Genomic DNA, 26,189 nt, shown 5'->3' with positions numbered 1-26,189 from the left:
TAAACTCTTTTGCCTTTCTCTTCCCAGCTTCCCTTCCTTTGCCCTTCAACCGTTCCCAAATGGAGTCTATGGATACAGACGATCAAAACAGGGAATCAAGCCCATCCTCTACCACCAGCAGCAACAGTAACAACAAGGATAACAACAATAGCAGCGGTAATAACCCCTCACAACAACAACAAGCAGCAGCAGCAGCAGATCCTCCACTCAAGATCAAAAAGAAACCCGGCCGAAAACCAAATCCTGCTTCACCGGCTCTTCGGAAAGCGCAGAACCGTGCAGCACAGCGCGCCTTTCGAGAGCGCAAAGAACGCCACCTGCGTGAGCTTGAAACAACAATTAAGCAGGTGCAGGAGCAACGCGACAAGCTGTATCGTGAGAATGAACAGCTCAAAGTTGACAATGACACTTTGCGATCAGAGAACTGGTACTTGAAGGGTATAGTTCTCTCGCTGCAACTTGTTTGTTACCAGCACAATCTTGTCATTCCGCAGCACAGCCCGTACATCAACGACCAGGCATTGTCTGTGCTTGCGCAATCTATTCCCGAACCCATCGCCTCCTACCTTGACGTCAATGCCAAAAACAAGTTTCCAGCGACTTTCCACAAACTGGACAACCACAAGCGTAGCATCCGCGGTGATCGCTACGTGTCTTCTGGATCGATTATTGTTACAGAAGACGGCGTGCGGCCCGCATCCAACTCTAGCATTCACTCACCTTTCTTCCATCAATCAAGCAGCGCTGCTGCTGACCCGCAGCAGCGGATTTCTATACCTGATCTTACCCCAGTCTCTCCCAAGAGCAATCATTCCTCCTCCGCCGCAGCTGTGGACGATATACCCGCTCCTCCACATCCAGTCATGCTCTCACCCGAACCCGTCACATCAAATTTGGCAGCTATCCAGACATTAAGGTTGAGGCTGCGGTTGCAAGCTGCCGTGTGTCGAACGAAATCGCTACCTTTCGCTATACAGCCGACTCTGCTGCAGGTATTACAAAACTTTATTGTTCTACTACGATTGTGAAAAGGAAACTTACCGGAAACTTAACTCCAGCTCACTGTCCCACACGACCCACGCATCGACCTCATCCCGACCTCTCATATGCGAGATCGCATGATCCTGTTTAGAGACCAGTTTGACCTCGATGAATGTTTCCAATGCCTGCTAACTGGCTCCGTCTTCCACGGCGGCGACCCGGCCGTTGCCGCCAACTGGCAGCTGCCTCCAGAGTTCTTCAAAAAGTTTTGGTTCCTGACAATCGATTTTAGTCTGCAGCGGACGACAAACCGATGGCGCCGGTTGCAAGGACTCAAAGAGATTGATCAGTCTTTTCCAAGTACTACCAGCGATGTAGACCCTACTCCGAGTCTTGAGCCGGTTACTACTTCTGCTTGCAACAGCAATCCCCGGGCGGCCCAGTCTGCTGCTGTCCAGCAGCAACGACAACCACAGCTGGACATGGACAATCTGTCGGCTTTGCTCCACATGGATCTCGATGCTGCTGCTGCTGCAACAACTTTGAATAGCAATGTGAATCAGGATAACGACAGCAGCTCCAGTAGCAGCAACAATAATATCAAGAATCTACACAACACCATTTTCATCTCACCGTCGCAACTATCCTATCCATCTTCCCTTGCATCAACCGCCTCATCGTCAAATCTCAGCAGCAACAATACCATTAACCATAGTAACGTTAATCACAGCCTACCCCCATCTTCGACCCAATCCACTACTACTTCCACATCACTGATGGCCGACAAAGATGCCTTGTTCTCGCCGACGCCGATCCAACTGACAAGTGGATATCTTCCTGCCACGACATGTAGCAAGATAAACTCGTCTAAACCATCTTGGGCGCAGCATCCCACGTGGCATGCATACCACCAGCAACAGCAACAGCAGCAGTTTCAATTTTCGTACGAGTCCGGGCAGAACCGGTACCACTTTGGGTAGACATGTGAAGCCGCGCGCGCTCAACCTTCTCGTCCTCCCCCTGGGTGTTTCTCATCCTCTGTAGCATTTCTGTCCCATACACACACACCATCTACGCTACACGTTACCATCAATGCGTCTCCTTTGTTGTATATTTTCCGTTTTTCTTTATTTTGACAATGCGCGATTTTCTACAGTGTGCTATATTTTATAAATGCAACAAGAGGTCGAATGTTTTGTGTCTGTGTGTGTGCGTGTGTGTGTACGTGTACGTGGATCGGTCGTGTGAATATGGTATGTAGTCGTGGGTTGGTGGTGGCATGGCAGTTAAATAACAACAAAAAAGTAGAAGAGACGAAAGGAAAAGACACGCAAAAACAAGAAAAAAGGCAATCTTACAAAAGGACAGCTCAACTGTCGGAATGTTGTAGCTGAGGTCGTAACCGTTGCAGCAGTGCTTCCTCTTCCTCGATTTCGTGTCTATTCAGTGCTGGCAACGTGCGGTCAGCCAATGCGATTTCATAGACGCGCCGATAATCGTGCAACGGTCCAGTGTGCTGGTTATCGCGATCCCACAGCAACGTCATGGAGGATCGGATCATTCTAAGGACATATTCTTCCCGGAGTGCTTTGCTCACGTTGATGCGTTGATAATCGCTGTATGCATCTTGGATCGCATCCTCCAAGGTGTTCATCGTTCCGTACAGATACGCATTGTGGCGCTCGTTGGTTGTTACAGTAGGTGCACGCGTCTGCTTGTCGCGCACAATGCGTACTTGTCTCTGAGCATCAGCTTCGGCCGCTGAAGCTGGGCGGTCAATGAGATGATCGGCAATATCGCCAGTGCCAGATGCAATCACTGAAGATCCAAACCAGAGACCTTCGGCTGCAAACATGCCAGTATTCTCGGCCATGTCAGGAACGAACACAAAGTCAGCTGCAGAGCGGCAAAAGATACCCCACTGACGTTCTTGCTTGGGAGTCGGCAAGACGATCAAGTCGCCTGGGTATCGTTGCTCAAACGCCTCCAGCTTTTCCAGCGGAATGTCACCAGGTCGTCCGATAATAACAAACTTTACACCCAAGCTCGAGAAATGCTTCGCTGCTTGCTCGAGGATATCCATGTGCCGAGAAATATCGCCCATATAGAGTGCAAGCGGACGCTTCAGATCCTGTTCCATCAGCAGATTGCGTCGGTTCAGGAACCGCTTTGCACGGTCTTTGGAAGTTGTCACATAGTCATTGGGTGTAGCAGCTAGTGCCCAGCTAGTTCGAGACGCAGTTGTTGCAGCACCACCACCTTCGGCGAGAGGAAGCTGGTTCTGTACTAGGTCCAGTGCGTATTGCGGGTATGCAAGTTTGCGGGTTGTCAATTTTTCGTCAGTAAAAGGATCAACTTTGCCGAGATCCAGACCGTTGCTGATGCCGAAAAAGCGCTGCTTCTGAGCCATAGTGAGGATGCTTTCCATGACAGTCTCCTTGAGGAATACTTGAGCGCGGCCCTCTACAATGTCAGATGCCATGTTACGTCCAACAACTGTGGTCACGCTCGCGTGGTCGATACCGAGACGCGACATGGAAATCCGGTTGCCTGATGCATACGGTTTCATGACAGCCATATTGGGCTCGTCCGTAAACTTGTGTACATTCTTGATGGTGTTTGTATACTGGAGTTCATCCATGTAATCATGCATTGTGTATATCACGCCAGGTGGTTTCGGCCCGAGTTGCTCGGCGAGGAGCTTGTCGTGCAAGTACTTTGCAATGTACGCGTTTGAGGCGCCGTGGATGTGTACTACATCGATGTGAGGAGCTCGACGGATCGGTGCAAACAGAGATTCTTCATCTACTGCGGTTGCCTGATGCATCAAAAAGGCGGCAGCGGCTTTGCAAAAGAATTGATCCTTCCACTCTTGTGGCAATCCAGCGGGAACGGTTGTGTGGATAGACTGCGCGTTCTTTGCACGAAACGCTTGACTAAATGGTCTTCGGTTACCCGGGCCAATCAAGTAGACGGGGATCCATTCGGTGGGTGGGACAGGCTTGGGTTCTGGCTCGATATCATCGACCGAAGTTGTGTTGACACCATTGACAATTTCCCAAACAGTACCGTTCGCTGGAGCGGGAGCAGGTGGCGGACTAAAGACATAGTTCATTCGCCACACACGGAACTCGATAGGTACCGGTCGCTGTTTGCTGTCGCGGACATCGATGATGAGGTCAGTAACTTTCTCGATATCGTACTTTTTCTTCAAGAACGAGTAGTACGGCATCACGATTCGAGCATTGACAAGGCCGGACTTTCGCTGTGCTCGTGCAAGCGCTGTCACGGTATCACCAATGGAGTTGACAGATGCAGGGCCGAATTCTCGTGTGATGTGATATACGGTTGTCCCTTTGGACAAGGTAGTCGGTGTTGTCACGTCGAGATGTTTGTAAGGAATGGAAGGGTAGTTTCGTAGAGCTTTTTTTTTTAAAAGGAAAAGCGAGATGTGATAATTAATATCCAGCTAAAGAGAGAGACCTGCGTGACGTATTATTTTTACCTATGCGAACGGAGGAAGAAGTGTGTCCACGCAACATGGCGTAACCTGTGATAAGAGCACCAGCCTCAAACACACCAACGAAGAGGATGAAAATCGACAGATAAGACCACCAGCGCCATCTTCGTTGGTGTCGAGAGAAGGAGAAGCCGCCCTGGGAGCGAGAAGTCTCGAAAGGATGTGACCAGGACGAGGCACTTTTTTTTGAAGTTGAGCTGATGACGGGAGGGATGAGCGAAGATCCTGATGAGCGTCTGTACCTGGAGGGAAAGTGTTGCGTAAAAGGGAGCTCGTAGTGTTTGTTGTAGTCGACGCTGTTAGGAGGAGGCACCATGGGTACTAGACATATACACACACGTGAGAGTGTCGAAAGAATGAAAGGAATGTAGCTGAACGAAAGTAGTAGGAATGAAGGAAGAGTACGACGAAAGTTGGAAACGTGGGTGCCCGGATGGATGCGACAAAAATAACGTAGCGTGCTAAAAAATCAGCCTTTTAATTTTTTTCTGGGCCCATCAGGCGCCCGAAATAAACCATTTAGGGCAAAAAAAGGTAAAACTCACGTTGCACCGTGTAGTACTTTGCTAATACTGTCATCAGCCCCATCGAACCTTGTTTATACTTTGGGATCTGCAACGTAATGGATATTTGCAATTCCATTCTTTTTACTCTTTCTTTTGATCGGGTTTCAATACACTGGATCAAGTCGTCTCGATGCGGCAAAATGTTTAAAGTAATAGGATTCATGGTCGCAACATCCGTTTCTCGAGGTACGTACGAATGTATACACACAAGATAAAAAGTGAACTGTGATCGCTATCGTAATCCAAGGTAAGTCTCACCAAGTGGTATTACAGTTTCTTTTTTAGGTATGGCGAAAAATCCAAGAAATTAAACGAGGAAAGCGCTCTATGCAGCTGCAAAACGTAAAGTAATCAAGAAAGAAAAAAAATCTATTTACAACGTGGAAGTATGGAGAATGGGCGGATAGGTTGTGTCTGCTCTAGCTCGAGCGCGTAAAAGAAACAATCTTTGGCTCGGTCTGGACGCGCAGTGATGCTAAAAATCTTCCCAAGGCAGGTCCTAAATTAAAAGCGACGATTAAGTAAGGTAAAGGGGGACCACCAGGTAACAGAACTTACCAGGCGTCTGGGTTATCCCACCCGGTTTCCTTGGTGATCCTATCGAGGAGCCCTTCTGCGACTTCGAGATCATCGAGTTCCATGAACGTTTTGGCCAGCCAAAGTTTACAATCATTGTCGTTTTGGTCGCATGCAAATCCTTTCTGGAACGATGCAATGGCCCCTTCCTTGTTGCCCTCCGCTAATCTCAGCCGTCCTAGCATGCACCACACTCCTGCGTGCGACGTCCAGTTTATATTTTCGGCTTCCTCTATTGCTTTTTGCGCTTCATCGAGACGGCCGAGTTGCAAGAAATATGCAGCTGATAGGAGCCACAGCTGGCAAAGGATCCGCGAGGAGCGCCGCAGTCGGAGACGCCATCGCGTAGTGGGATGATGTGGCGCCATGTGCTGTGCATCTCCTTGTGTAACAATGGATCGCGTGCTGCTAAGAGACATGGCCGCCGCGCTTTGCAACGACGACAACGATCCAGGTTGCGAACCAGTCTGAGTTCCGTTGGTTGCAGAGTACAACGATGCATGTTTCTTTTCATCGTTGGTTGCTGCACCGTTAGTGGTAGGATCTTTTCGAGCTTTCATGCGACTTTTCGAGCGGAAAAGATGCAAGTGAGGAGGATGTAGGCGTTTGTGATTATGGCTTTGCTGCGTTGTTGCTGTTGGAGGAGGAGTATTGCTGCCCTCGTCACTGCTTGTTTTCAAACTTTGCGACGAGGATCGTTGGGAAAGTCTAGTGCTTCCGTTATGTTGTCGCTGCTCTCTTGAAGGACTCTGGTTGCTGCTGCCGTCATCGCTGATAGTGTTTTCGCTTAAATTTTCCAGCGACCCTGACACAACCATTCCTTTTGGTCGCTCATACAGGCCTGTCATTGCTTGCGAGTATTCGCTCCCCGTTTCCGGCACTGCTATTCTGGTATACGTTGCGAAAACATCTTGTTGTAAACGCAACGCTTCTTCTGGACCGTACAGCTTCGCACAAAGCATTGTATACGTCATTTGAAGCAATATGTGTTGTTCAGACTCGTCAAAATCTGCAAGTGCACCTAGGTCAAAAACATTGTCGTTTTCTAGTTGTGAGGAAATCTTGAGCTCTCGGGCTCTTTCCAGGCCCATTTGGCAGGCTTCCAAGGCACGTTTCAAGTTGCCTTGCACTGGGCATGAGCATAAAAGCACCAATAAGTGCCAAGATGAAATGTCTGAAGGATTCAACTGCAACGCCCGTCCAATAGACTGCATAGCTTTTTGAGTATCCCGGATCTCGCTTTGTTCCAGTGCAAGCTGATAGTACGCTCTCCAATTTGATGGATCAATATCGACAGATTTTTCAAGGTACTTTTGCGCTTTTTCGTGATACTTTGGTCTTGCAACTGGATCGACAACTATTATCCACCGGGTTTTCTTGCTTAGCATATTATCTGGATATATGGAGGTATAAATTGCCCACCTTGGCTGGCCAAATAGCTATTTGCAGCGCCTGCTATGCAGTATACCCGTGATCCAAGCGCAGTCCAATTCTTCCGACTTTGACACCCTGACGACGATAACTCATATATCATAACAGCAAGTTCAGATAACTCTACAGCATCTGCGCTGCGATACAAGCTACTGTATAGCATGGTAATGCCGGTCAACAGTGTTTGCAAGATATCTTCCACACACTCCTGTTCCAAGCTACGCTGCGAAGCCAAAGATCGTCTAGCTGCTCCGTCAACTTTGCAGCGGCTTTCCACAATGATCTTTTCAATTTGCTCCTTCTTTGCAATCGGTAAAGGAACGTTGCGCCCTTCTCTATCCCGCGCAAGCGCTTCCCCTGTAGTGCGTGATTGATCTTGAGCTTCAGATGATAAGCCGATTAGGAAAAGATAGGTGCGATATGCATGGTGTGCCTCTTCGTATTCTCCTAATGTCACAAGTGCGTTGAACAGATGACGGGTAACTCGCGCTGAATTGAACGTCCTTTGCAATATTCGATATAATATCTATCATCACGCAAAAAGTTTTTCGTCAAAAACATAAATTGCCGATGTCGTTGTATTGTACATTCTGAGATAAGGACACATACATCGACGAAACCTTTCAGTTCCCAAGGAGTCCATCGTCGAAGAGCAATCGTCGCCGCGACTTGATCAGCATATTCCAAGACAGGTATATTAAGCTGGTTTGGACGGGGTATCGTTGAGGTTGCAGCCAGCATTTTCTCATAAATGGTATGCAATCCAATTATTTCGGTGACAAAGATGGACGAGTCATCGATTCTATCATGAAAAAAAAGCTTTAGTTCATGGTTCCGGGTCAAAACGACATTCTACAGTTACCTATCCTGTTTTCCGCTGGTTTGCTCCGCTGCAGTTGCAGTGTATTTTCCTTGACGGTAAATGTCTATTAGATAATCAAAGGAGTATCGTGCCACGTTCAAACGTTTAGCTAGTCGCCATGCAATATTTTGCGCCGCAGTGATGCGCTGGTATACTCTGAGGATTCCGAGTATCGATGCAGGCGGTGCGAGATTCCTATGATAAAAATGCATGAATATACAAAAGGATAATTTGAGTACGAGATTCATAGTGAGACATACTTGTTGCCAAGCGATATCAAAGATCCTCGATACAATCCATGCTCTGCCCAGTCAATGAGGACTCGCTCTTTTGCAGACTGGATGTCCACCAAAAGCGAAGCAATGCCGGCGTAGCTGTCTATACTGGATGCAATATCTCCCGTCATTTCCAGGCAAACCGCTACCGAAAAAGGGAAATAGGATGTCAGCTTGGTAAGTTGGCAACACACCGTCTCTGCATATATATATACCTTTAATCGTCCTCGCTTGTAAAAACAAGATGAAATTATATCCGGTGCTGACACTGGACTTGTCAAAAGCGAGATGTTGGACAATATCCAGCGCCGCCTTGTAATCTCCAGTTTCATAGTAAGATCGTGCTAGGATAATTTTTGCAAACTATGTACACATTCAAAAATTGTCAATCGCGTGGCCGTTATCTCCCACCAATTTGATGTATAAACTGCACACCTCTTTCTGTTCAGCGAGTTTCCGGTCGGTGGTGGTGGTGCTGTTCGCTTGCAGGATGGACTGTAGTTCGAGTTGTAAGGATTTGACTTTGGCCGCGTCCAAGTGAGGAGAGACGCCAATATCGCCAGGAGTATCGTGGCCATGTACGCTGCTAACGTCCTGCCGTCTTTTGTCATTGCTGCACAGTTGAGATAATGTCGCCTCTGCAGTAATGGTCTGTGCAAAGACTAGAGTTATGCGTTAAGAGCCGTGCGTTCAGGTTATAACGTCTGTGCAACAAGGACTTTACATACTGCTTCCCTGCGGGTCATGCTTCTTGTACCGCCGTGCCAGCTCGGGAATGGCCTGCCAATTGCCCAAGCAGCGTGCATTCTCGATTTCCTTGGCGATCTGTTTTGATTTTGCTGTTGCCATTGGGCTTGAAGGGAACTCTCCAAAAAGCAAGCAAAGCTCTCTCCTGTCCTCCGACAACTGGAAAAAATGGGCGCACGAGTCCTTTTTTTGGGACTTGACCTAACATTGTGGTTTTACGTTTTGTTGTCACGGAGTTTGCATGACAACAGCGATGCATATATACTCTTTTTGTCATGCTTCGTTTTTGATATGCACTTCCAGCTTGCTTAAATATCAAGATAGGATAAGACAGCACGCGCAAATAAAAGAACGGCTCATAAAGGCAGAAATTGTAATTAAGAAAGTTAGGGAGTTCCAATGACAGCATTGAATGAGTTTATGGTAGGAAACGCAACGCAAGTAAGAGAGGAGAGAATGCTATTTACAGTACGATAAGCGAAAGGTATAAAAAGAAGAAGAGGAGAAGGGGGATGCGTAGGTCGTTATGTAAGCTAAGATGTATTAGGACTAGGCTGCATTGGCATTTGCCAACAAGCGCGCTTGGATAGAAGATACATTCGGCACGCCAAGTTCAGTCTATCATTTTGTCGCCATCAATAAAACGCTGTCTAACAAATCGGCTGCTGCATCCAAATACCTTGGCTGAAGAAAGTTCTGCTGCATCCGGAATGATCTGTTCGGACGACTCGGCACATGTATAAAAACCGCATTTCTACACAGGAGAGTAACGTGATCAGATCGAAACTGTATTGCCAGCATATATATCCTTTTCTGTACCTCTGACCACGGTGATCTACATGCCCAGCAGAAACAGAATCCACACAACGAACAGTCAACCTTGTTGCATCCCTCGTCGCGGTTTATCATGATGGAGCAGCTCGGGCATCGGCGGCTTTAAGAAAATCAGATAATGAAGCAGACACAAGAAACAATATATACAGTACCTGTATTTGAGCTGCCAACGGAAGGTTTCTATGGCATCTGGCGAAGCAAGGCGGCTGTCGACCATTCTTTGGAGATTCTCTTCACATGTGTGCCCGATATGCTGCTCATGTCCGCACTGTAAGCAGAAATGAAGATGACATGTAGGACTATGCATATATATTCGTAAGCTATTTATCACCAAATCTCTCTCTCAGGAAGCTTACCAGTCAATAACAGGAAAGTATGAAATGTGTGCGAATTGGAGTTTTTTCCAAGTATCTGGTTTCATATCTAGAAGTAGGATTGATTTTGAAATATTCTTGGCAGCTGTCAAGTCAACGTCCGAGACTTTGAGATGGCGTAAGAATGTCAGTACGGCGTCCATGGTGCGCTCATAAACGGCAGGAAGGCTGTGACTAGTCCACTCCTGACGGTCAAAGATCTGGCACACCTGTTGCAAGGCAACGTGGCACGGGTCATCCCGATGGTCTGCGGCCGCGCAAGTTGTCAGCAAAGATTTCAAGGCGTCGTGGACAATCTTGGATCTTGATATGCTGCGTATATACGTAAAATTAGCTCGGATGATAGAGTATATGTATCTCTGTTTCTATCTGGAATCTACCTTGCAGGACACTTGCAATAATCGCAGGGGTAGACCTCGGTTTCGCACTGCGGACAACATCTGGAGAAGCTGCGATAAGGCTGGTTGAAGCGGTTGTATTGTTCAACAACGCTGGGCGGGACGAACTTGCTCCATTCGCTTTGTGGGATGCTATCCTGGCATACAGGACATTTGATCTTGGTCACACTAAGACCCCATGACGAAGTAACCACTTCAGTTACATATCTACCATGCAGTACCTCTGGCATCAGCGCGTCTGCAGGTCAGATTCGAAAAGGGAAAGCATACCTGCGGAAGCAATCTAGGCAGTACTGGTCACGGCAATACTCTAGACAGAGGTCGAGCTGTGCCTCAAAGCATATCGAGCATCTCTGCAGCCAGTAATCCATATCGTCCCGGGGATACTCTGTGCTTTCGCGGTCGCTGTTATCTTCATCCATGGCAGAAGAATTGTGCGAGGCGGAGGATGATGCGGAAGAGGAGGAGGAAGAAGAGGAAGAGGAAGAAGAGGAAGGGAACGGAGTCCGATGAATTTGTGAAGTGGAATGGAAGACCATGTGATTTAACACGGAAGCAATCAGACTTGACACGAGAGTTGTAAAGATAAAGACTGGGAAAAGGACAAGGCAGGCACAAGCTATGACCACCCGATGGGAGCAACAAAGGAGGAGGAAAGCCTTTGTGAGCCGAAAGGGGAGGACGACGACAAGATAAAGGTTTGTCCAAAAGTTGGTGGAGGCGTTTGCAGGCTGTTGACTGACTGGAGAAAGTAAGGGCATTTCAGACTAGTTGGATGGAGGAAGAAGCACAGTAAAACACATACTTTGGTGGACGGTTCTCTGTATTCTGTTGGCTTTTTGGAAAAGGGGACGGGGTCCGCGGATGCAAGGGGAAAGAGAAGAAGCAGGAAGAGAGAGAAACGTCCAAGCCAAAACCAGACCAAGGCGCGGTGGAGGGAAAAAAAAAGCAAGTCATTCAGTGTCATGCGGTCATCATTCTCACACACTCTCACATACCCCTTGAAAGTCTTTTATTCGTCGGCGGCGCCGGCAGCACTCTGATGAAGGATACCGACGCAACCTTGTCATTCTATAATACGCGTCACATACTCTTTAGTGCGCACATCCAGACGCAGCGGGACTACGTCAATTGCCGTCTTGTCCAAGGTCGATCTGAAAACACAAGTTTTGCCGAGAGATCCTTCTCCGTCGGCAAAGATATCGGCGGCATGATGACGGAGACGCCAATGGACGGGTAGAACTTGACACTATCCAAAGTCCGGTTTCGGTGTTGAGGGCCTCCATTCTCTCGCACACAATGCTCATCTTCTCTTCTCTTCTTCTCTTAACCTTCTATAGGTTAACCTGGACTCCTAGTAATCATGAAGAGAGAGACCAGCCTGCACCAGCTATTAGAAATCTAGGAAAGAGAGAGATAGCCATCGCTGTAGTTAAAACCGCGTGCTCCGTAGGAGTGTGTCCTTAGAACGAGGCATAGCATCGAGCACATACAGGAATGGTGAGAGAAGAATATAGAGGGAAGAGAAAAGTCATCTACATAATCTGAACAGAAGCATTGTCGACTTTCGATGGGAAGGATTGGGAGATTTTAGCACGCTTGTCAACAATACATCGATGAATTATGCATGTTATTTACACTGTACTCTTGAATCAATCAATCTCTTGCCTCAATTATGCAACTGTATTCTCGCACCATCTCTGATTGCTATTTGTGTATTAACATGTTGAATATACCTTGCAAAAAGAGAAAGCGAATACATGCTGTAAAGATAAGATCACTACAGTTAGACTTACTCCAGTGAATAGCGGAGTGCGAGTTTTAGTGGTTGTGCCTCGAGGGAACCCGACCTTTCTGCTATTGCTGCTGCTGTTCTTCAACATGACTACCGCCAAAAGCGCCTCTTACGATCACCTCATTAAGCTCTTACTTATTGGCGATTCCGGCAAGTAGTAAAACCAAGACACGTACAGCCACCCCCTTGTAACCCTTTGTTTTGCCACGCAGGTGTGGGCAAGAGCTGCCTACTGCTCCGCTTCTCCGATGACTCGTTCACACCATCTTTTATTACGACAATTGGCATAGACTTCAAAATCCGGACCATTGAGCTTGATGGCAAACGCATCAAGCTGCAGATTTGGGACACGGCGGGACAAGAACGGTTCCGGACTATCACGACCGGTAGAGAGAATGCGCACCCAACGCGGCGATAAACTAGAAAAATCTAAACAAGTTCATTTTATCTCGATTAGCATATTATCGTGGAGCAATGGGCATTCTCTTGGTATATGACGTGACGGATGAAAAATCCTTTGGCAGTAAGTCTCATGCACTTTAGCCTTGATAAGACGCACGTGATTCACAAGATCGACTTTTCATATAGACGTTCGAAACTGGTTCTCAAATATCGAGCAGCATGCCAACGAGGGAGTCAACAAGATCCTGATTGGCAACAAGTGCGACATGGAAGATAAAAGGGTGGTTTCCACCGAGCAAGGGCAGGCACTCGCCAACGAACTTGGCATCGGCTTTATTGAAACCAGCGCCAAGGCAAACATTGGTGTCGAGCAAGCATTCTTTGATCTGGCTAGGTAAAGAGAAGTCTGATTAATTTGAAGCTGTCACCGCCACCGCTGCTGCTTCTGCTGCTCACACACAGAGTGCGAATGTAGGGATATTAAGAAACGTCAGTTTGATACCCAACAGACACAACAGATTCGACGAGAAGAAGTCAAACTGGATACCACACCGGCAAAGAGTAGTGGCAGTTCCGGCCCTCCTTGCTGTCAGTAACAACATGTTACTACAAATATCGTATAAAAACTCTATATACTTTATATATATTATATATTGTATTTCCCTTTGCTGAGTGCAAGAAAGAAAAAACTGAGCCAAGATGTATAAATATAGACAAATGGATGATGCATAGTGGTGAGAGTGGATCAATTCATCTCGTTAGCAAATATCGAATGCTACAGAATGATGCAATTTGCAGCAGCGTGTGGTTGACCTCCGACGATCTCACGGCGTCTCCTCTGTCGACCTACAGTGTTGTATCGTCTGCGGGGTGATCGATGTCTCGTGAGGGCAGACGGACTGGGGCTTTGATGCTGGTGATGATGCCGCTGTGACGCCTCGTGAAATTCATCATCATCATCATCGTCGTCGTCTGCATAATCCGATCGCCATGAATAGAAACTCTTGATCTGCAGCAGCGGCCCTGCTTTTCTCAATGCAGAGCGCACACCATATTCTGTAATATTTGAACAATCTAGTACCTCGACGCTTAGCCTTCTCCGTTGCTGAACATTCATCAAGCAGGATGTTGATGCAGAAAAGAAACTGAAATTCGAGTCAAAAGAGTTGGTTGGCGATGATGATGAAAAAGTTTCTTCGTGTTGCTGTTGCTGCTGTGCTAGCATGGTAGCGATGGTATCCAATACATTGTCTGTAATTGTACAATTATCGAGCTCCAAATGGCGCAGTTGCTTGCAAACACCATCTTTGACCAAATAAATGACAGCGTCATCTGCAATTCGCGTGCAATTTGATAGGCATAACCGGCGCAAACGTGTCTGATGTGCAGCAAGTGCTCTCACTGTCACTCCTGTAATTTGTTGAAGATCCTCGAGATCCAGATGCTCAAGAGTCCGTAACCGCGGCGACAGATAAGAAAATCCCTGATCTGTTAGCGAGACGCAGCCTGCTAGGTCCAGATGCGACAAGTGAGTGCAGTGCTGCGCAATGTGCCTGAGCGAAGCGTCCGATAGGTGAGCACAATTGGTTAAATTAAGATGCGACAACGGCGCCCGGGTCGTCTTTAGAAACGCAGAGAGTGCGGCGTCGTTGAGGGTAGTACATGATGCTAAACAGAGCTGACGCAATTCCGGCAGACCTTCCCCCAATGCTTTCAAGGTCGGCTCCTCGAGCTGAGGGCATCCGTTAAGTTTGAGATAACGCAATCGCCGGCATCCAGCTGCCACAGCAAGCATGCCGTGACCCGTGATGTTACGGCACCATCCAAGATTCAGTTTCTCAAGTAGAGTCAGCTGCCCGACCATCTGAAGCGTCATGTTCTTTATACTATCGAGCCCTGACAGATCCAAGCTTCGCAAGTGATGAGCCTTCTCCAGAAAACATGTGATGCTTGCAGTCGATAAACCTCTGCAATCTTTAAGCTGTAATACTTGTATGTTTGGACAATGATCAGACAATGTTCGCAACGCGTGGCCGGTCACCTGGACGCATCCTCTGCTCTCGCCAACAATAACAATGTAAACTTCTTTGTTTATCAAAACATCGCTTTTCCGGCGCGGGCAGTTTATCGTCGCACCTACCTCAGATTGATCACCCTGAGAAATTTGCCAGCCGATACGGCGATCTTTAGCAATTGCTCAGCAGGAATGGTGCTGTAGAAAGGCGTTGCATCGATCTGTGTCCAAAGACTCCCATCCAGCGCGAGATTCCTCCACTTTCGACATACCTGGTTGTTCGCCTGCCATTAATACTCTCTCGACTTGTTGTGCCTTATCGACAACCCGGGTTCATGTTTTTGCAAACCCTCCCCTACCCCCTTTCTCCCAGCATAGCATACCGCGGTTGCTTTTAAAAGGTCATACGTTGGAAGCTGGCCAAGAATTTTGATCTGAAGCTCGTCCGGAAGCTTCAAAAAAGCTGAAGCGGGTTCTACAGTCCTGATAAATTAGATGAAATGCATGAAGCGCACTCCTTCCTTTTGTAAGGCCGCGCATACCTTGGGAAGAAGCAGTTACAGAGCATTCTGCCATCATCGCCGTCGTATCCGCCGAGATGCAGGTACCGGACATCAAGTGCCGAAGAGAAAAAAAAAAGAGAGAGAGTAGAAAGAGGGAAAAAAGCAAGAGAAAAAAATGTGTGGGTACATCAATGCGGGCACGCATTGATGTGCCCGCATGACCCAGAAAGGCCCACCCTTGAGCAGCACTCCGCTTACTACAATTTCCAGTTGTTGGGCGCGCGCGTCTCTCCGTCCCACTATTGTTCTTTGACACACAACTCCTGCACATGTTTCTATACAGCCTGTCAGCCTTCTTGCAGAGATCACCGCAAATCGCTGCACCACGATGGAACGCCTCTCTTCGCTTCCTTCCAACTATACGTCAGATGACATCGCAAGCGGAAACAAAGACCCACGTCCGAACACGACGGGTATGGACAGAAGAAGAATCCAAGCGCTTGCTTGACTTAGTGGAAGAACATGGACCGCGATGGACTTTTATTTCTCGGTTCTTCAACAATCGCAACGCGGTCAAATGTTTGAATCGGTGGAAACTTTTAACACAAAAGGAAGTATATGGACCGTGGTCCGAGGAAGAGCTAGATGCATTGCGAAAAATCACTCGTGGCAAGAAGCTGCAAGAATTGGACTTTGAAAAGATACAAAAGCAATTGCCTAAACATCGGCCTATACCGCTTATTCGGCAGACATGGATGCACACGATCAATCCAGACATCAAACACGGCAGATGGTCACCCGAGGAAATCAAAAGACTAGACGACCTGATCAAAATATACGGTGTACAAAACTGGGATGCCGTCGCGGAAGGAATGGGTACACGTACAAGGCGACAATGCATTGAACGTTTCCGGTGGCAACATCAGCAAGATTTACAAAAGGGTAACGCAGACACAGAGAGAGAGAGAGAGAAAGGAAAACCGATCCAGAGAGTGTATAAAACCTGACGGTGCTCTTTCCATTAGGTAGATTCACACCAGAAGAAGATCTAGCTATCATCGAAGCAGTCCAAAAATACGGCGAAAATTTTGCGTTAGTCAAAGAAGCTATTGGTAGCAAGCGCACAGCCAGACACATTGCCTCGCACTATCAATACTGTTTGAATCCCAACACGGACAGATCGCTTTGGACACCAGAAGAGGAGCAGATGCTATATGAGAAATTTCTCGAACTGAAAAGCATGAAAGACGTCAAGGAAGCATTGGGAAGCAGGAGGGGCATCAAGGATATGTGGAATCATTTATTTGCAGCAGACCGCAAACGCTTAAAAATGACTATCAAAGATTACAACAAGATTAGACCCGAGCGTGTACAGCTTTTCAGGGAGAAGGAGAAGAAAAAGGAGGAGGAAAAAGCAATAAAGAAGGCTTAAAAGATAAAGGGTACGACCGCGCGACGTGATTGAGGATATTCGCGGAATTGTTGCCGGTACCAGCGATGCGTCCGCCACGCGCGAGGGAACAGATTAGCTGCTGTGAAGATAGCAAACAAGAGAGCGGGAATGCTTAGCCAGGCGGCTAATGCAAACCCGCTCCACTCGATTGCTTCGCCGAGATAATTTGGGCAGCTGACAAGTTCAAACAGCCCTCCTTTTGGTATAAAGTACCGCTGTTTATCGTTCTTTTGCTTCCGTAAGCCAAAGAGTATAGAGTCGTGGTAAATGTTGACAATCAGTCCGGCCATCCAGATAGCCGCGCCACACGCGACGCGAGGCGTTATTGCTAGATCGTGGCGTGCGACCCAGACGCCGTTGGTGTAGCCGTTTAAAGTGTTGAAGACAACAGAGCTGAGAAACGTCAAAATATGGATGGGTGCCATCGAGGGAGCGCGGTATGGATGAATGAAGGCGCGGTTTGCATAGTGAGCGAGCCACATACATGTCAGCAATGTCTGACTCGTGCTCCAGATTGGCGGCCCCACGAGCCACATTGACAACGAATACATGACAGGCGATACAGCTTCCATGATACACCATCCCCATTTTCCGTTCACGCTCCAGTCGACTACCAGCTTGCCTGCAAAGCGGCCTTTTCGATTTTCTTTTGTTTAGATAGCAATGTAAGCTTTTCGGACGTCTTGTTTAGTTTTACCATACGGTGCATCGATAGCAAAGAGCGTCGGCGTCACGATCGCCGGCAATGCAGTGTACACAGCTACCATCGAGTCATAGACGTTTGGCTCATTCCACCATCGCGACACTTGCGCGGCCCATTCTTGCAACATGACGAAACTGGGCAACGAAAAGGAAAAAAGGACAGACAGACAGACAGCAGATAGACCAATTTCGGAATTCGGGCATTCAATCCGGCCGGATTTTCATGCTTCATCTGCCCTGCCCTCGTGTGCGGATTTACGGACCTGCGTTTGTTGTTTCTACAAAGTTCACAATGTCGTGCATGGTGCGAAACAGCAGCAGCAGGGTCTGCCTGCTACTTGGACAACAACGTCAACGATATACGAGTACATTGCGCGCATTGCCGCAGACAGTGCAGCTAACCCGGTCACGTCCCTGGAGACACACGCCTATTCCTGCTTCAGTGCGCTTTCACGGCACGCACGGACACCACCACCACGGCGGCGATCATGGACATGTCCATGCAGACCTTGTTACGACATTGCAATCGTCTAGTATGTTGGGGCGAATAGACTTAAAGTAGAAATCAGACATTGACAGCCGCTTATATAAATAGGCAGGAAGGGTATGCGTATAACGTGGATCGGTCTGGTTGCCAACGTCGGTCTAACCTTATCAAAGGGTATCGCTGGCTGGTAAGATATGGAGCTTTCTTTTTTTTCCTAATTCTCGGATATTCCTAAAACAAGCTCTTTGTTTCCAGGTTCATGAATTCAGCGTCTTTGCTTGCGGATGCAACGCATTCAATGAGTGGTAATAAGCGACAACAGCATTGGATCGATATACACACTGATCTGATTAATTATAATTGCAGATTTGATGAGTGACTTTGTCACCTTATACACGTTCAAAATGTCTCGAAAACCTCCAGATGATATATATCCGTACGGCTATGGTAAGTTATAGCAAGGAGGGAGGAGGATGACCGGAGATGTTTGATTATCTGTCGCACAAAATCGGCTTATCTGATTTCATGTTTTAGGCAAATTTGAGACACTAGGATCCGTTGCAGTGTCAGCCTTCTTGCTGACAGGCGGTGCTGCCATTGCTTATCACTCTGTTGACTTGCTACTTGCAACCATGAATGTATCATCGACTGCGCAGGAAACGGCGGCGACAACGGCCGCCGCCCTTACCAATGTACATGGACATGGACACGCACATGGAGCGATACTAGATCCAAATGCAGCCTGGTTTGCTCTTGTCAGCGTTATCGTGAAAGAGTGGCTTTACAGAGCAAGTACGTCGTTATCCATGTGAGAGGAAGAAATGGTAGAATGGCAAGCATATCTGACCCCTTTTACTTTGCAGCCATCAAAGTCGGCAAGAGCGAGCGCAGCGATGTTCTAATTGCTAATGCATGGTATGAATGGCAGTTTAAATCTCTCCAAAGCTTATATTTAAATTATCCCTTCAACAATAGGCATCATCGATCAGATGCATTTTCCAGCGGCGTGGCGCTTATCGCCATTGTCGGCAGCTACGCTGGTATTCCTGTGCTTGATCCATTAGGAGGCATTGCTGTAGCTGCCATGATCATGAAGAGCGGTGGTGACATTCTGCTGTCTGCTCTCCGAGAACTCATGGATAAAGGAATCAGTCGAGCTGAAGTCGAGCAAGTTGCTCAAGCTGTTGCAGCGCTCAAGGTAAAAAGGATCTCGTGACTAGATTTCCAGAACTATGCAGTGTATTGAAAGCTTTTGTAATTGCAGGAAAACGAAAAGGACTTGCTCAGTTTTCATTCAATACGCGGACGGAAGCAGGGCCCGTTCCAGCACGTCGATCTCGTAGTACGAGTCGATCCAGAGTTACCAATGCACAGAGCTTGCCGGCTTGAACGGACCATACAGGATGCTGTGAGGAAGGAGTGTCCAGAAGTTCAGCAAGTCCTTGTCTCCCTAGATCCAAATGACAGCAGCAGCAACGATTATAGAAAATAGAACAACACATGCACCCTACATTGTTATAAAAATACCAATATAATATAGAACATCGCCACCCCCTCTTCAACTCCCCTTTTATAAAACCCCATCATCTAATTTACACACACTGGAAAGGAAGTAAACAAACAAACTCAAGCGTGGAAATCAGAGAAAGCATGTAGCTTAATTGGATCGCAGTCTTTTATGCATTCATGCTCGTCCTCCCCTAGCTCATCGCCTGCATATGCAGAATACTTTAGCAATAAAACGCCTGATGTCTTACGAGATGTACACATATGTAAGCTTTGACGTTTATGCAAATAATGTATGCAGAATATTTTTAAAATTTATTAAACGATATAGAATGATGATGGTGACTATGGTATATGAAAGGGCACGATAAACATGATGGTGGGTTGCAGATAAGAAAAATGTACAAATTGAACAGGGCAGCCAAGAGAGGGATCTTCAAAGGTATGATTGGGAATGACCAAACCGGTGACCATCTCTCTTCTGTTTTATATTGGTGGTAGGGTATCGAGTCTGCACTGCAGGTCCATGCGGGTTGCTTCCCACTGCGCATCGAGCGTTGCAAGCTCGGACTTTGTCAAGATTCGTGTCAAATCGTTGTACCGCTCTAACCAGGCATTCAAAGCGTCTTGCACAGCACGGAAGTCGTCCGCGTAATAGATAGAGCCTTGCGATTCAACCGCGTAAATGAGCTACGTAGCAGTCAAGTAGGTCAGAACTTCTGAAGGTAAGAAGGTAGCTGACGATGGATATATATACCTCTTCTTCGATTACATGATACAAGCGCTCGTAATCATGCACCATGCTATTCTTTCTTTCTTTCTCTGCTTGCATTGAAGCCAATGTGTGGCGCCGGCGAATGCGTGCTAGCCAGCGCTTTGTTCGGACCACGGATGAGGATCGGCAGCGTTTATCTTTTGGTTGCATAGAAGATGACAGCTTTTCAGACAACGTCGTGTACATGTTATTACGTTTAAAAATGTTTGTGGCGGACAAGTGTGAGAGGACGTGCCCGATATATATACTTTTCAAGGGCCCCGTGAGGATGGATGGACAGCTCAGGGGCTAGATTGGTGGGATCTGCAATATGTGTCACGCTGAGCGTATTAGAACAAGGATTGCATGCCGTTCCTAGCTTGCTTAGCTGCCCTCTTTTACGCACATCTTTTTCATCCCGACCATTCTATTTCAATTTTCAGTCTTGTATCCGTATGGCGAGTTCTTCTAATTTATAACCATATTGCAAACGATCATCAAGGTGGGGAGGGTTCTTCTTTCTCTGACAGGACCTTGTGCTAGCTGAACTTGGCAATTGAAGGAGACAGAAACGTCATTGTTGTTTCTACGGTCAAGCACTCTTATTTGGCATTTGAGCCGGCAGTACATCTCATTGTAGAAGCGCTTTTGGCGTTCGCGCCTAGTAATGGGTCACAATCCCTTGGTTGACGATAAAATGTTGGTCCAAGCTTAAGCTCACTACTGTCTCTGCAGTCTACATATAATTCTTCCATGCTCCTCTTTTATGTTTTCAAGAGCACTAGAAGTAACCGAAGTAACCACAGGTTTAGACATAAATCTATGCCTGCCAATAGCACGTTGAATTTCTCATTTGTTGAAGTATTTTTAGCAATGATATATACTCTTTTGCTTTTCCATCGCGGTTATCATCTCTCTTATACTATCTGTAGCTTAGTAATTAGAACAAAGAAAACATGCATTGATGTTCTTGCAGCCTGGCATTCACATGCATATTTCTCTCTATTCTTTTTCTCCATCACCCTGGAAAAGCTGTAATATATCTTATCTTGGCGTGGTTTTCTCTGAATATACTCAACTGATCGGCTGCTTGACACTTCACTGGCAGCGATAAGATTATAGCAGTAGCAAGGATTTCATGTTCGGAAGTTGAGAGAATATAAAAAGGGCGTTTGCCAGTAGCAAACATTAATTAATAATAATTACATTTTCATCATCATAGTAATAGGAAAACTACTGTCATCCCGGTGAAAAAGCGAGAGACGCCAGGGAAAATCCAGACTGCAAGAGCGATCTGTGCAAAAGTGCTCAAATTTGCATAACGAATATTTTGAACTCCGTCTGTCGTGCAGGCAGTCTTCAACGCCAGTTGGTAGAATTATGAACGCCCTCTTTGCAAGGTATAATATCAGGGACTGCATCCATCCATCTGCATCCATCTAATCCTTGTCCTAGTGTATCATCATGGTCACCCCTCTTGTCAGACACAACATCGTGAAGAAGCGAACTGCCAAGTTCAAGCGCCACCAGTCTGACCGATTCAAGCGCGTTGACGTAAGTGCCATTAGAATTTCCGTCTACAACAATGCAACATAGCATTGAGCTGTATATATTCTTTGCATCCCCGTATATATATAGGAATCCTGGAGAAAGCCCAAGGGTATTGACAATGCCATGCGCCGTCGTTTCCGCGGCCAGGCTCCCATGCCCAAGATCGGCTACGGCTCTGACAAGAAGACCCGCCACCTCTTGCCCAACGGTTTCTTGAAGTTCACCGTCAAGAACGTCAAGGAACTTGAATTGCTCTTGATGCACAACCGCACCTACGCTGCCGAGATCGCTCACAACATCTCTTCTCAGAAGCGCATCCAGATCCTCGAACGTGCCGCTCAATTGAACGTCAAGGTCATCAACGCCGGTGCTCGCTTGAGATCCCAGGAATAAATGCATTGTCTTCCTGCTTTTATTCGCACGCCCGTTTGCAAATAAAGAGAAGGCAAAGAAAAACATGTCAAAGACAAGATGGAGAAAAACAGAAGGATACGTTCAATCATTTTAATGACATAGCTTGCTTTCCGTTCAGCAACTGTGGTGGTATTGAAGGGGAGATTATTGTTTGGATGTTTAGCGGATATGCAAGGAAAAAAAGAGAGCAAGAAGATCAGGTTACTTTTACGGCGCTGCTGCTGTCACTTGCCTCGATCTTGTCGATTGTCATAGTCCGCTTCGAGGTCGGCGTAACTTCTGCAGAGTGGGCAGAGGAACTTGGGGTAATGGTCGAGAAGTGACCTAGCACACTTGTAGTGAAATGCATGCTGGCACGGTGCTATGAGAAAGGCTTGTTTGGGAGCCAATGCATATAGACAGATACAACATTCAGGAATATTGCATGCAGTTTTGCTGGTATCGTGTGCATTCTTCCAAGCGACTAGTCTTTGCAAATTCTGGTATGCGTCCTGACTAACTCATGAAACAACTTTAAGAATGCTGCCCTAAATGATAGTTGGATCGATACAAATGTAATACCTGAATTTGCTAACTTGCAAGGGTTTCTCTCGATCGATTTCTAGACGCATTCGTACACACCGATATATTTCTTGATTACACTCATTTTTTAGATATCAGCGCATACGTAAAGAGAGAGAGAGAAAAAACTCTCGTAGCTAACACTGTCATGTACCTTGGATACCGCCCTTGTAGTTTATACCGAGTTGTATTATATCGCCATCTTTTACTGTTTGTGCTCTCGACTCTCTTCCGGATGCGCTCATTCGTACATGGTTTAAAAACGTCCCTGACGATGACTTTGTATCCTTCAGCAGTATCTACGTAAATTGTACCGGATGAGGAACGAGAGACATAGCTTTCCCAGTCAATGATATTATCACATTACCTTGCCATTTTCAACCCAGATGACAGCATGCCTCCTGCTTACGACTTTGCTGCGAAACGATATTCTATTGGGAATAAACAGATCATCTGTAAAGCGCCCAAGCTCAAGTACTGTGCCAGGCCGAAGATCACGTTCTATCGGCTCGAAGCTGCAAGACTCCTCCAAAGATACCATTCGAATCCTATGCATCTGATGTTGGATTCCATTTGTTGGTAATTCTGCGGAAGCTCCAGGCGACGAGAGCGATGATCTCCTCGAGAACGCGTGTGCAAGTGGCATCAAGAGCGGATTCATCATGGCCGTGCGAAAAAAAAGAAGGAAAGAAGGAGGAAGAAGAACAAACAACTGGGGTACGGTTTATTCCATATTTATTTTTCTCATGCATGATGCGCGCAGTTGCACCTCGCGTGACAAATTCCTTGCCGTCTTTCTCTTTGTTTGCGCCACCATTTTTATCCTTTGCTGTCTGTAAGCAATATGCATAACGTATTCCAAACAGGCCTTACCTTTAGCTCAGTGAAGTGTCATCGATCTAACTGATGATCGAATGATGCTTTGAAACATAAATTTATCATCGGAAGCTTCATTATCAATCAAAGGGACGTTGCGGTTTGCATGAAAATGGTATAAGAACGTGCTTCGAGAAAGCTACTCTATTGAATTATCCTGTGCTTGAACATGTATCGATGACGGAACAACGCAGGAAAAAACCGAGAGAAGTATTTGTTTTTGGCTACGCGTGTCGTACTGCGCATATCATCATGAATCACGTGGCCACTTTCAAGGTTTCGGATGCACGCATTGCTGGCTATCAAACTTTCTTTGAAATACTGTAGAATTATTGCTGTTCATAAAGTGCGCATTTGCATGCAGTGAGAGCTCTATTGCTGACCATCTAAAAAAGGAGCGTAGAGATGGTGTATACATTGCTTGCTAAAATTGCTTCTTACTGAAGGTGGAGTGAAACAGAAGGCATCTTTGTTACCATCATATGTAGACGCAGAACTTGTATGATTTCATCATAGGCTTGCTCTGTGTCCGTTGTGGTGACGTTCTGAAGCAATATCTCTATTTTCTGACAAGGTGTTGCTGTTAAGCAGGTCGGTAAACTGATAATAGCAATTACTAGGCTTCATTTCACAATTATGCTAAGTATATTCTATTTTTGGACAAGAAATCACTAACAATGAAAGCAAGGCATTGTAAAAAAGCAAATTACAGGGACGAGATGGAAAGGAAGAAGGTATAGTCAAGCTGCTAAGGAATGCTGGTCTGCATTTCTAGCTGATCTTCACAGTCTTCAATGTTTCTTTGGTTTAGGAGGAGCAAAAGATGCAGGGATGGACCTGGCAATGGTAGCATAGTCCTCAATGTGTTGAAAACCTTTAGGTCCATGCCAGAATAGCACCCAGTTTGTACCTTTCAGTCGCCAATATCCGTTTGATCGTTCAAAATACCTGTATAATTTTTTAGCATTAACATCCGACCGAACATTTGCCTCTACTATTTCCAATTCTTACCATTTGTTAACTCCATTGTCCTGACGACTTCGCCACAGCAGTTCTGGGTATGCATCACACATTCGTTTCCACAGGATATCCGTCAATCCAATGCCCTGACTGCTGGGTGCAATGGCGAATTTATCGAGGTAGTAATGCTGAGCATGTTTTCCTTGCTCTTTGGTCATGATTACTGCACCCTCGTAATCTCCAGCCACGATAACACTCGCCAACGCTTTACGGAGACGAGCATAGAAACCATCCTCATCGAGTTTCTTTTGGAAACTTGCTTCCATTAGTTCTGTGAGACGGTTCAACTGTAGTCCATCAAGGCTGGTGTGTGTGTTGATTTTAATGCCGTGACGTAAAACGGTAGTACGTAGTCGGTTAATCCGTTGGATGTCAGAGTTAGGTAGAGACGAAGAGTACAGCGGCTTGTCGGTTACAAGGTTGGTGATTAAAGCTGAAGGAAGCGACGAAGTTGGTGCAATGACCGCCGAAGACGATGTAGGGAGTTGAGCCAGACATGTGCGGATCATGTCCAAATTTCGCATAGTCGTAGGATAAGAGCGTTGCCACTCGGGATTTTGTTCGAAAGCAGAGGCGATCGTGTCGTATTCTTCTTGTAAATTGACCAAACTGTGAGCAGTGCCAATACGTTCGTGATTGGGGATGCCTCCTTCATTGTTAATTAACACGATCTTTGACGGTGTACTTTTGCGGTCGCTAAGCTCTTTGCTAAGCGCAATCATTGTATCGTTAGCCGTGATAGGTTGTTGCAAGCCAGATTCGGTGGACATGATAGGTACAAGCACCGGGATTTGGCGATTTTCCAGCGCAGAATTTACAAAATCCAGGTTTACTCGGAGTGATCCAGGGGAAGATCCTCGCTCCAGGACACCACTGTAGATAGGACGAGCTCTTCCTCCAGCCTTTTCAATAGCTTCCACGAGGGCCATTGATTCTCTGATCATCGTCTTGTTGATTTCCGAGGGAGTCTCGCTGAGCGACCATTGTGGATTGTCGGTCACGACAATAGATGTTAAGCCCAGTCTTTGCAGTTTCAGCAGAGTAGATGCAACAGACTGCCATCCTCGCTTCTCGAAAGGTCCCTCCACTTTGGTTACTGCAATCTGCCGACCAGACGGTGTTAAAAGCGCATTGACGTATTCCCGAGGCGAGCGTGCTCCGGCTAAAGATGGTGCTTGTCCAATGCTGCTGGATCCGCTGGCGATATGACTAGTCAGTTCCGGCTGCGGAACATAACGCTTTAAAAAGTGATGCAGCTCTCGTTTGCTCGGCGATGTATTCATAAGATTGACCAGCAAATCCTGCATAAATCTGTGTAAAGAAAGAAAACATCATAGCTGGCTCGTTTTATCATGAAAGCACTTACTCGCACGTTTTCCTGTCTTTCTTCTTCGTGTTCCTAGAAGCGATTTGAAGTGGAATGAGTTCACAGTTTCATATCGTATTCAAAATATTTCTACTTGCAGCTGCCTGCTGATGACGCGGATCCAGATCATTCTTTACTGGCAGTGCTGAAATACACCGTATTTGCGTCCGGAAACGGACGGTGGAGGCTAGCGATCGGGCGAGCATGAAGAGGGTTGGAGA

The 26,189-nt window shown here is 46.7% G+C and overlaps 13 protein-coding genes across 13 annotated transcripts; 5 read left to right on the top strand and 8 right to left on the bottom strand.

Moving 5' to 3' along the window:
- Positions 1-59: 59 nt before the first annotated feature.
- Positions 60-1,961, top strand: VTP01DRAFT_9157 (uncharacterized protein; the record flags this gene model as incomplete). Its single annotated transcript, XM_069388358.1, has 2 exons — positions 60-992; positions 1,059-1,961. 2 exons carry the CDS (start codon positions 60-62, stop codon positions 1,959-1,961), a joined length of 1,836 nt encoding a protein of 611 aa, XP_069240663.1.
- Positions 1,962-2,350: 389 nt separating this feature from the next.
- On the bottom strand, positions 2,351-4,817 carry VTP01DRAFT_9156 (uncharacterized protein; the record flags this gene model as incomplete). The annotated part of the gene is made up of 2 exons (XM_069388357.1): positions 2,351-4,404; positions 4,487-4,817. The coding sequence occupies 2 exons, from the start codon at positions 4,815-4,817 to the stop codon at positions 2,351-2,353; spliced, it is 2,385 nt and encodes a 794-aa protein (XP_069240662.1).
- A 619-nt stretch (positions 4,818-5,436) lies between these two features.
- On the bottom strand, positions 5,437-9,060 carry VTP01DRAFT_9155 (uncharacterized protein; the record flags this gene model as incomplete). Its single annotated transcript, XM_069388356.1, has 9 exons — positions 5,437-5,566; positions 5,626-7,000; positions 7,066-7,600; positions 7,684-7,876; positions 7,937-8,131; positions 8,197-8,356; positions 8,427-8,574; positions 8,647-8,873; positions 8,940-9,060. The coding sequence occupies 9 exons, from the start codon at positions 9,058-9,060 to the stop codon at positions 5,437-5,439; spliced, it is 3,084 nt and encodes a 1,027-aa protein (XP_069240661.1).
- A 447-nt stretch (positions 9,061-9,507) lies between these two features.
- Positions 9,508-11,103, bottom strand: VTP01DRAFT_9154 (uncharacterized protein; the record flags this gene model as incomplete). The annotated part of the gene is made up of 7 exons (XM_069388355.1): positions 9,508-9,576; positions 9,638-9,712; positions 9,778-9,892; positions 9,945-10,091; positions 10,149-10,478; positions 10,547-10,771; positions 10,835-11,103. 7 exons carry the CDS (start codon positions 11,101-11,103, stop codon positions 9,508-9,510), a joined length of 1,230 nt encoding a protein of 409 aa, XP_069240660.1.
- A 1,342-nt stretch (positions 11,104-12,445) lies between these two features.
- Positions 12,446-13,357, top strand: VTP01DRAFT_9153 (uncharacterized protein; the record flags this gene model as incomplete). The annotated part of the gene is made up of 5 exons (XM_069388354.1): positions 12,446-12,509; positions 12,572-12,745; positions 12,817-12,882; positions 12,948-13,155; positions 13,237-13,357. 5 exons carry the CDS (start codon positions 12,446-12,448, stop codon positions 13,355-13,357), a joined length of 633 nt encoding a protein of 210 aa, XP_069240659.1.
- A 179-nt stretch (positions 13,358-13,536) lies between these two features.
- VTP01DRAFT_9152 (uncharacterized protein) lies at positions 13,537-15,390 on the bottom strand (the record flags this gene model as incomplete). The annotated part of the gene is made up of 4 exons (XM_069388353.1): positions 13,537-14,815; positions 14,902-15,047; positions 15,159-15,250; positions 15,318-15,390. 4 exons carry the CDS (start codon positions 15,388-15,390, stop codon positions 13,537-13,539), a joined length of 1,590 nt encoding a protein of 529 aa, XP_069240658.1.
- Positions 15,391-15,607: 217 nt separating this feature from the next.
- Positions 15,608-16,637, top strand: VTP01DRAFT_9151 (uncharacterized protein; the record flags this gene model as incomplete). The annotated part of the gene is made up of 3 exons (XM_069388352.1): positions 15,608-16,220; positions 16,304-16,568; positions 16,622-16,637. 3 exons carry the CDS (start codon positions 15,608-15,610, stop codon positions 16,635-16,637), a joined length of 894 nt encoding a protein of 297 aa, XP_069240657.1.
- A 69-nt stretch (positions 16,638-16,706) lies between these two features.
- Positions 16,707-17,561, bottom strand: VTP01DRAFT_9150 (uncharacterized protein; the record flags this gene model as incomplete). Its single annotated transcript, XM_069388351.1, has 2 exons — positions 16,707-17,365; positions 17,429-17,561. The coding sequence occupies 2 exons, from the start codon at positions 17,559-17,561 to the stop codon at positions 16,707-16,709; spliced, it is 792 nt and encodes a 263-aa protein (XP_069240656.1).
- Positions 17,562-17,725: 164 nt separating this feature from the next.
- On the top strand, positions 17,726-19,412 carry VTP01DRAFT_9149 (uncharacterized protein; the record flags this gene model as incomplete). The annotated part of the gene is made up of 8 exons (XM_069388349.1): positions 17,726-17,966; positions 18,029-18,107; positions 18,176-18,225; positions 18,287-18,367; positions 18,455-18,712; positions 18,784-18,835; positions 18,896-19,118; positions 19,185-19,412. The coding sequence occupies 8 exons, from the start codon at positions 17,726-17,728 to the stop codon at positions 19,410-19,412; spliced, it is 1,212 nt and encodes a 403-aa protein (XP_069240655.1).
- A 500-nt stretch (positions 19,413-19,912) lies between these two features.
- Positions 19,913-20,387, bottom strand: VTP01DRAFT_9148 (uncharacterized protein; the record flags this gene model as incomplete). Its single annotated transcript, XM_069388348.1, has 2 exons — positions 19,913-20,116; positions 20,184-20,387. 2 exons carry the CDS (start codon positions 20,385-20,387, stop codon positions 19,913-19,915), a joined length of 408 nt encoding a protein of 135 aa, XP_069240654.1.
- A 1,257-nt stretch (positions 20,388-21,644) lies between these two features.
- Positions 21,645-22,124, top strand: VTP01DRAFT_9147 (60S ribosomal protein eL32; the record flags this gene model as incomplete). The annotated part of the gene is made up of 2 exons (XM_069388347.1): positions 21,645-21,734; positions 21,819-22,124. The coding sequence occupies 2 exons, from the start codon at positions 21,645-21,647 to the stop codon at positions 22,122-22,124; spliced, it is 396 nt and encodes a 131-aa protein (XP_069240653.1).
- A 245-nt stretch (positions 22,125-22,369) lies between these two features.
- Positions 22,370-23,370, bottom strand: VTP01DRAFT_9146 (uncharacterized protein; the record flags this gene model as incomplete). Its single annotated transcript, XM_069388346.1, has 4 exons — positions 22,370-22,640; positions 22,707-22,776; positions 22,861-23,005; positions 23,074-23,370. The coding sequence occupies 4 exons, from the start codon at positions 23,368-23,370 to the stop codon at positions 22,370-22,372; spliced, it is 783 nt and encodes a 260-aa protein (XP_069240652.1).
- Positions 23,371-24,373: 1,003 nt separating this feature from the next.
- On the bottom strand, positions 24,374-26,174 carry VTP01DRAFT_9145 (uncharacterized protein; the record flags this gene model as incomplete). Its single annotated transcript, XM_069388345.1, has 4 exons — positions 24,374-24,530; positions 24,594-25,903; positions 25,969-26,001; positions 26,067-26,174. The coding sequence occupies 4 exons, from the start codon at positions 26,172-26,174 to the stop codon at positions 24,374-24,376; spliced, it is 1,608 nt and encodes a 535-aa protein (XP_069240651.1).
- Between the last annotated feature and the right edge of the window lie 15 nt (positions 26,175-26,189).

This window comes from Rhizomucor pusillus (assembly GCF_041956525.1).
Source record: "Rhizomucor pusillus strain CBS 183.67 unplaced genomic scaffold VTP01scaffold_6, whole genome shotgun sequence".
Classification (NCBI taxonomy): domain Eukaryota; kingdom Fungi; phylum Mucoromycota; class Mucoromycetes; order Mucorales; family Lichtheimiaceae; genus Rhizomucor; species Rhizomucor pusillus.
This window is presented reverse-complemented; position numbering and strand designations above follow the sequence as displayed.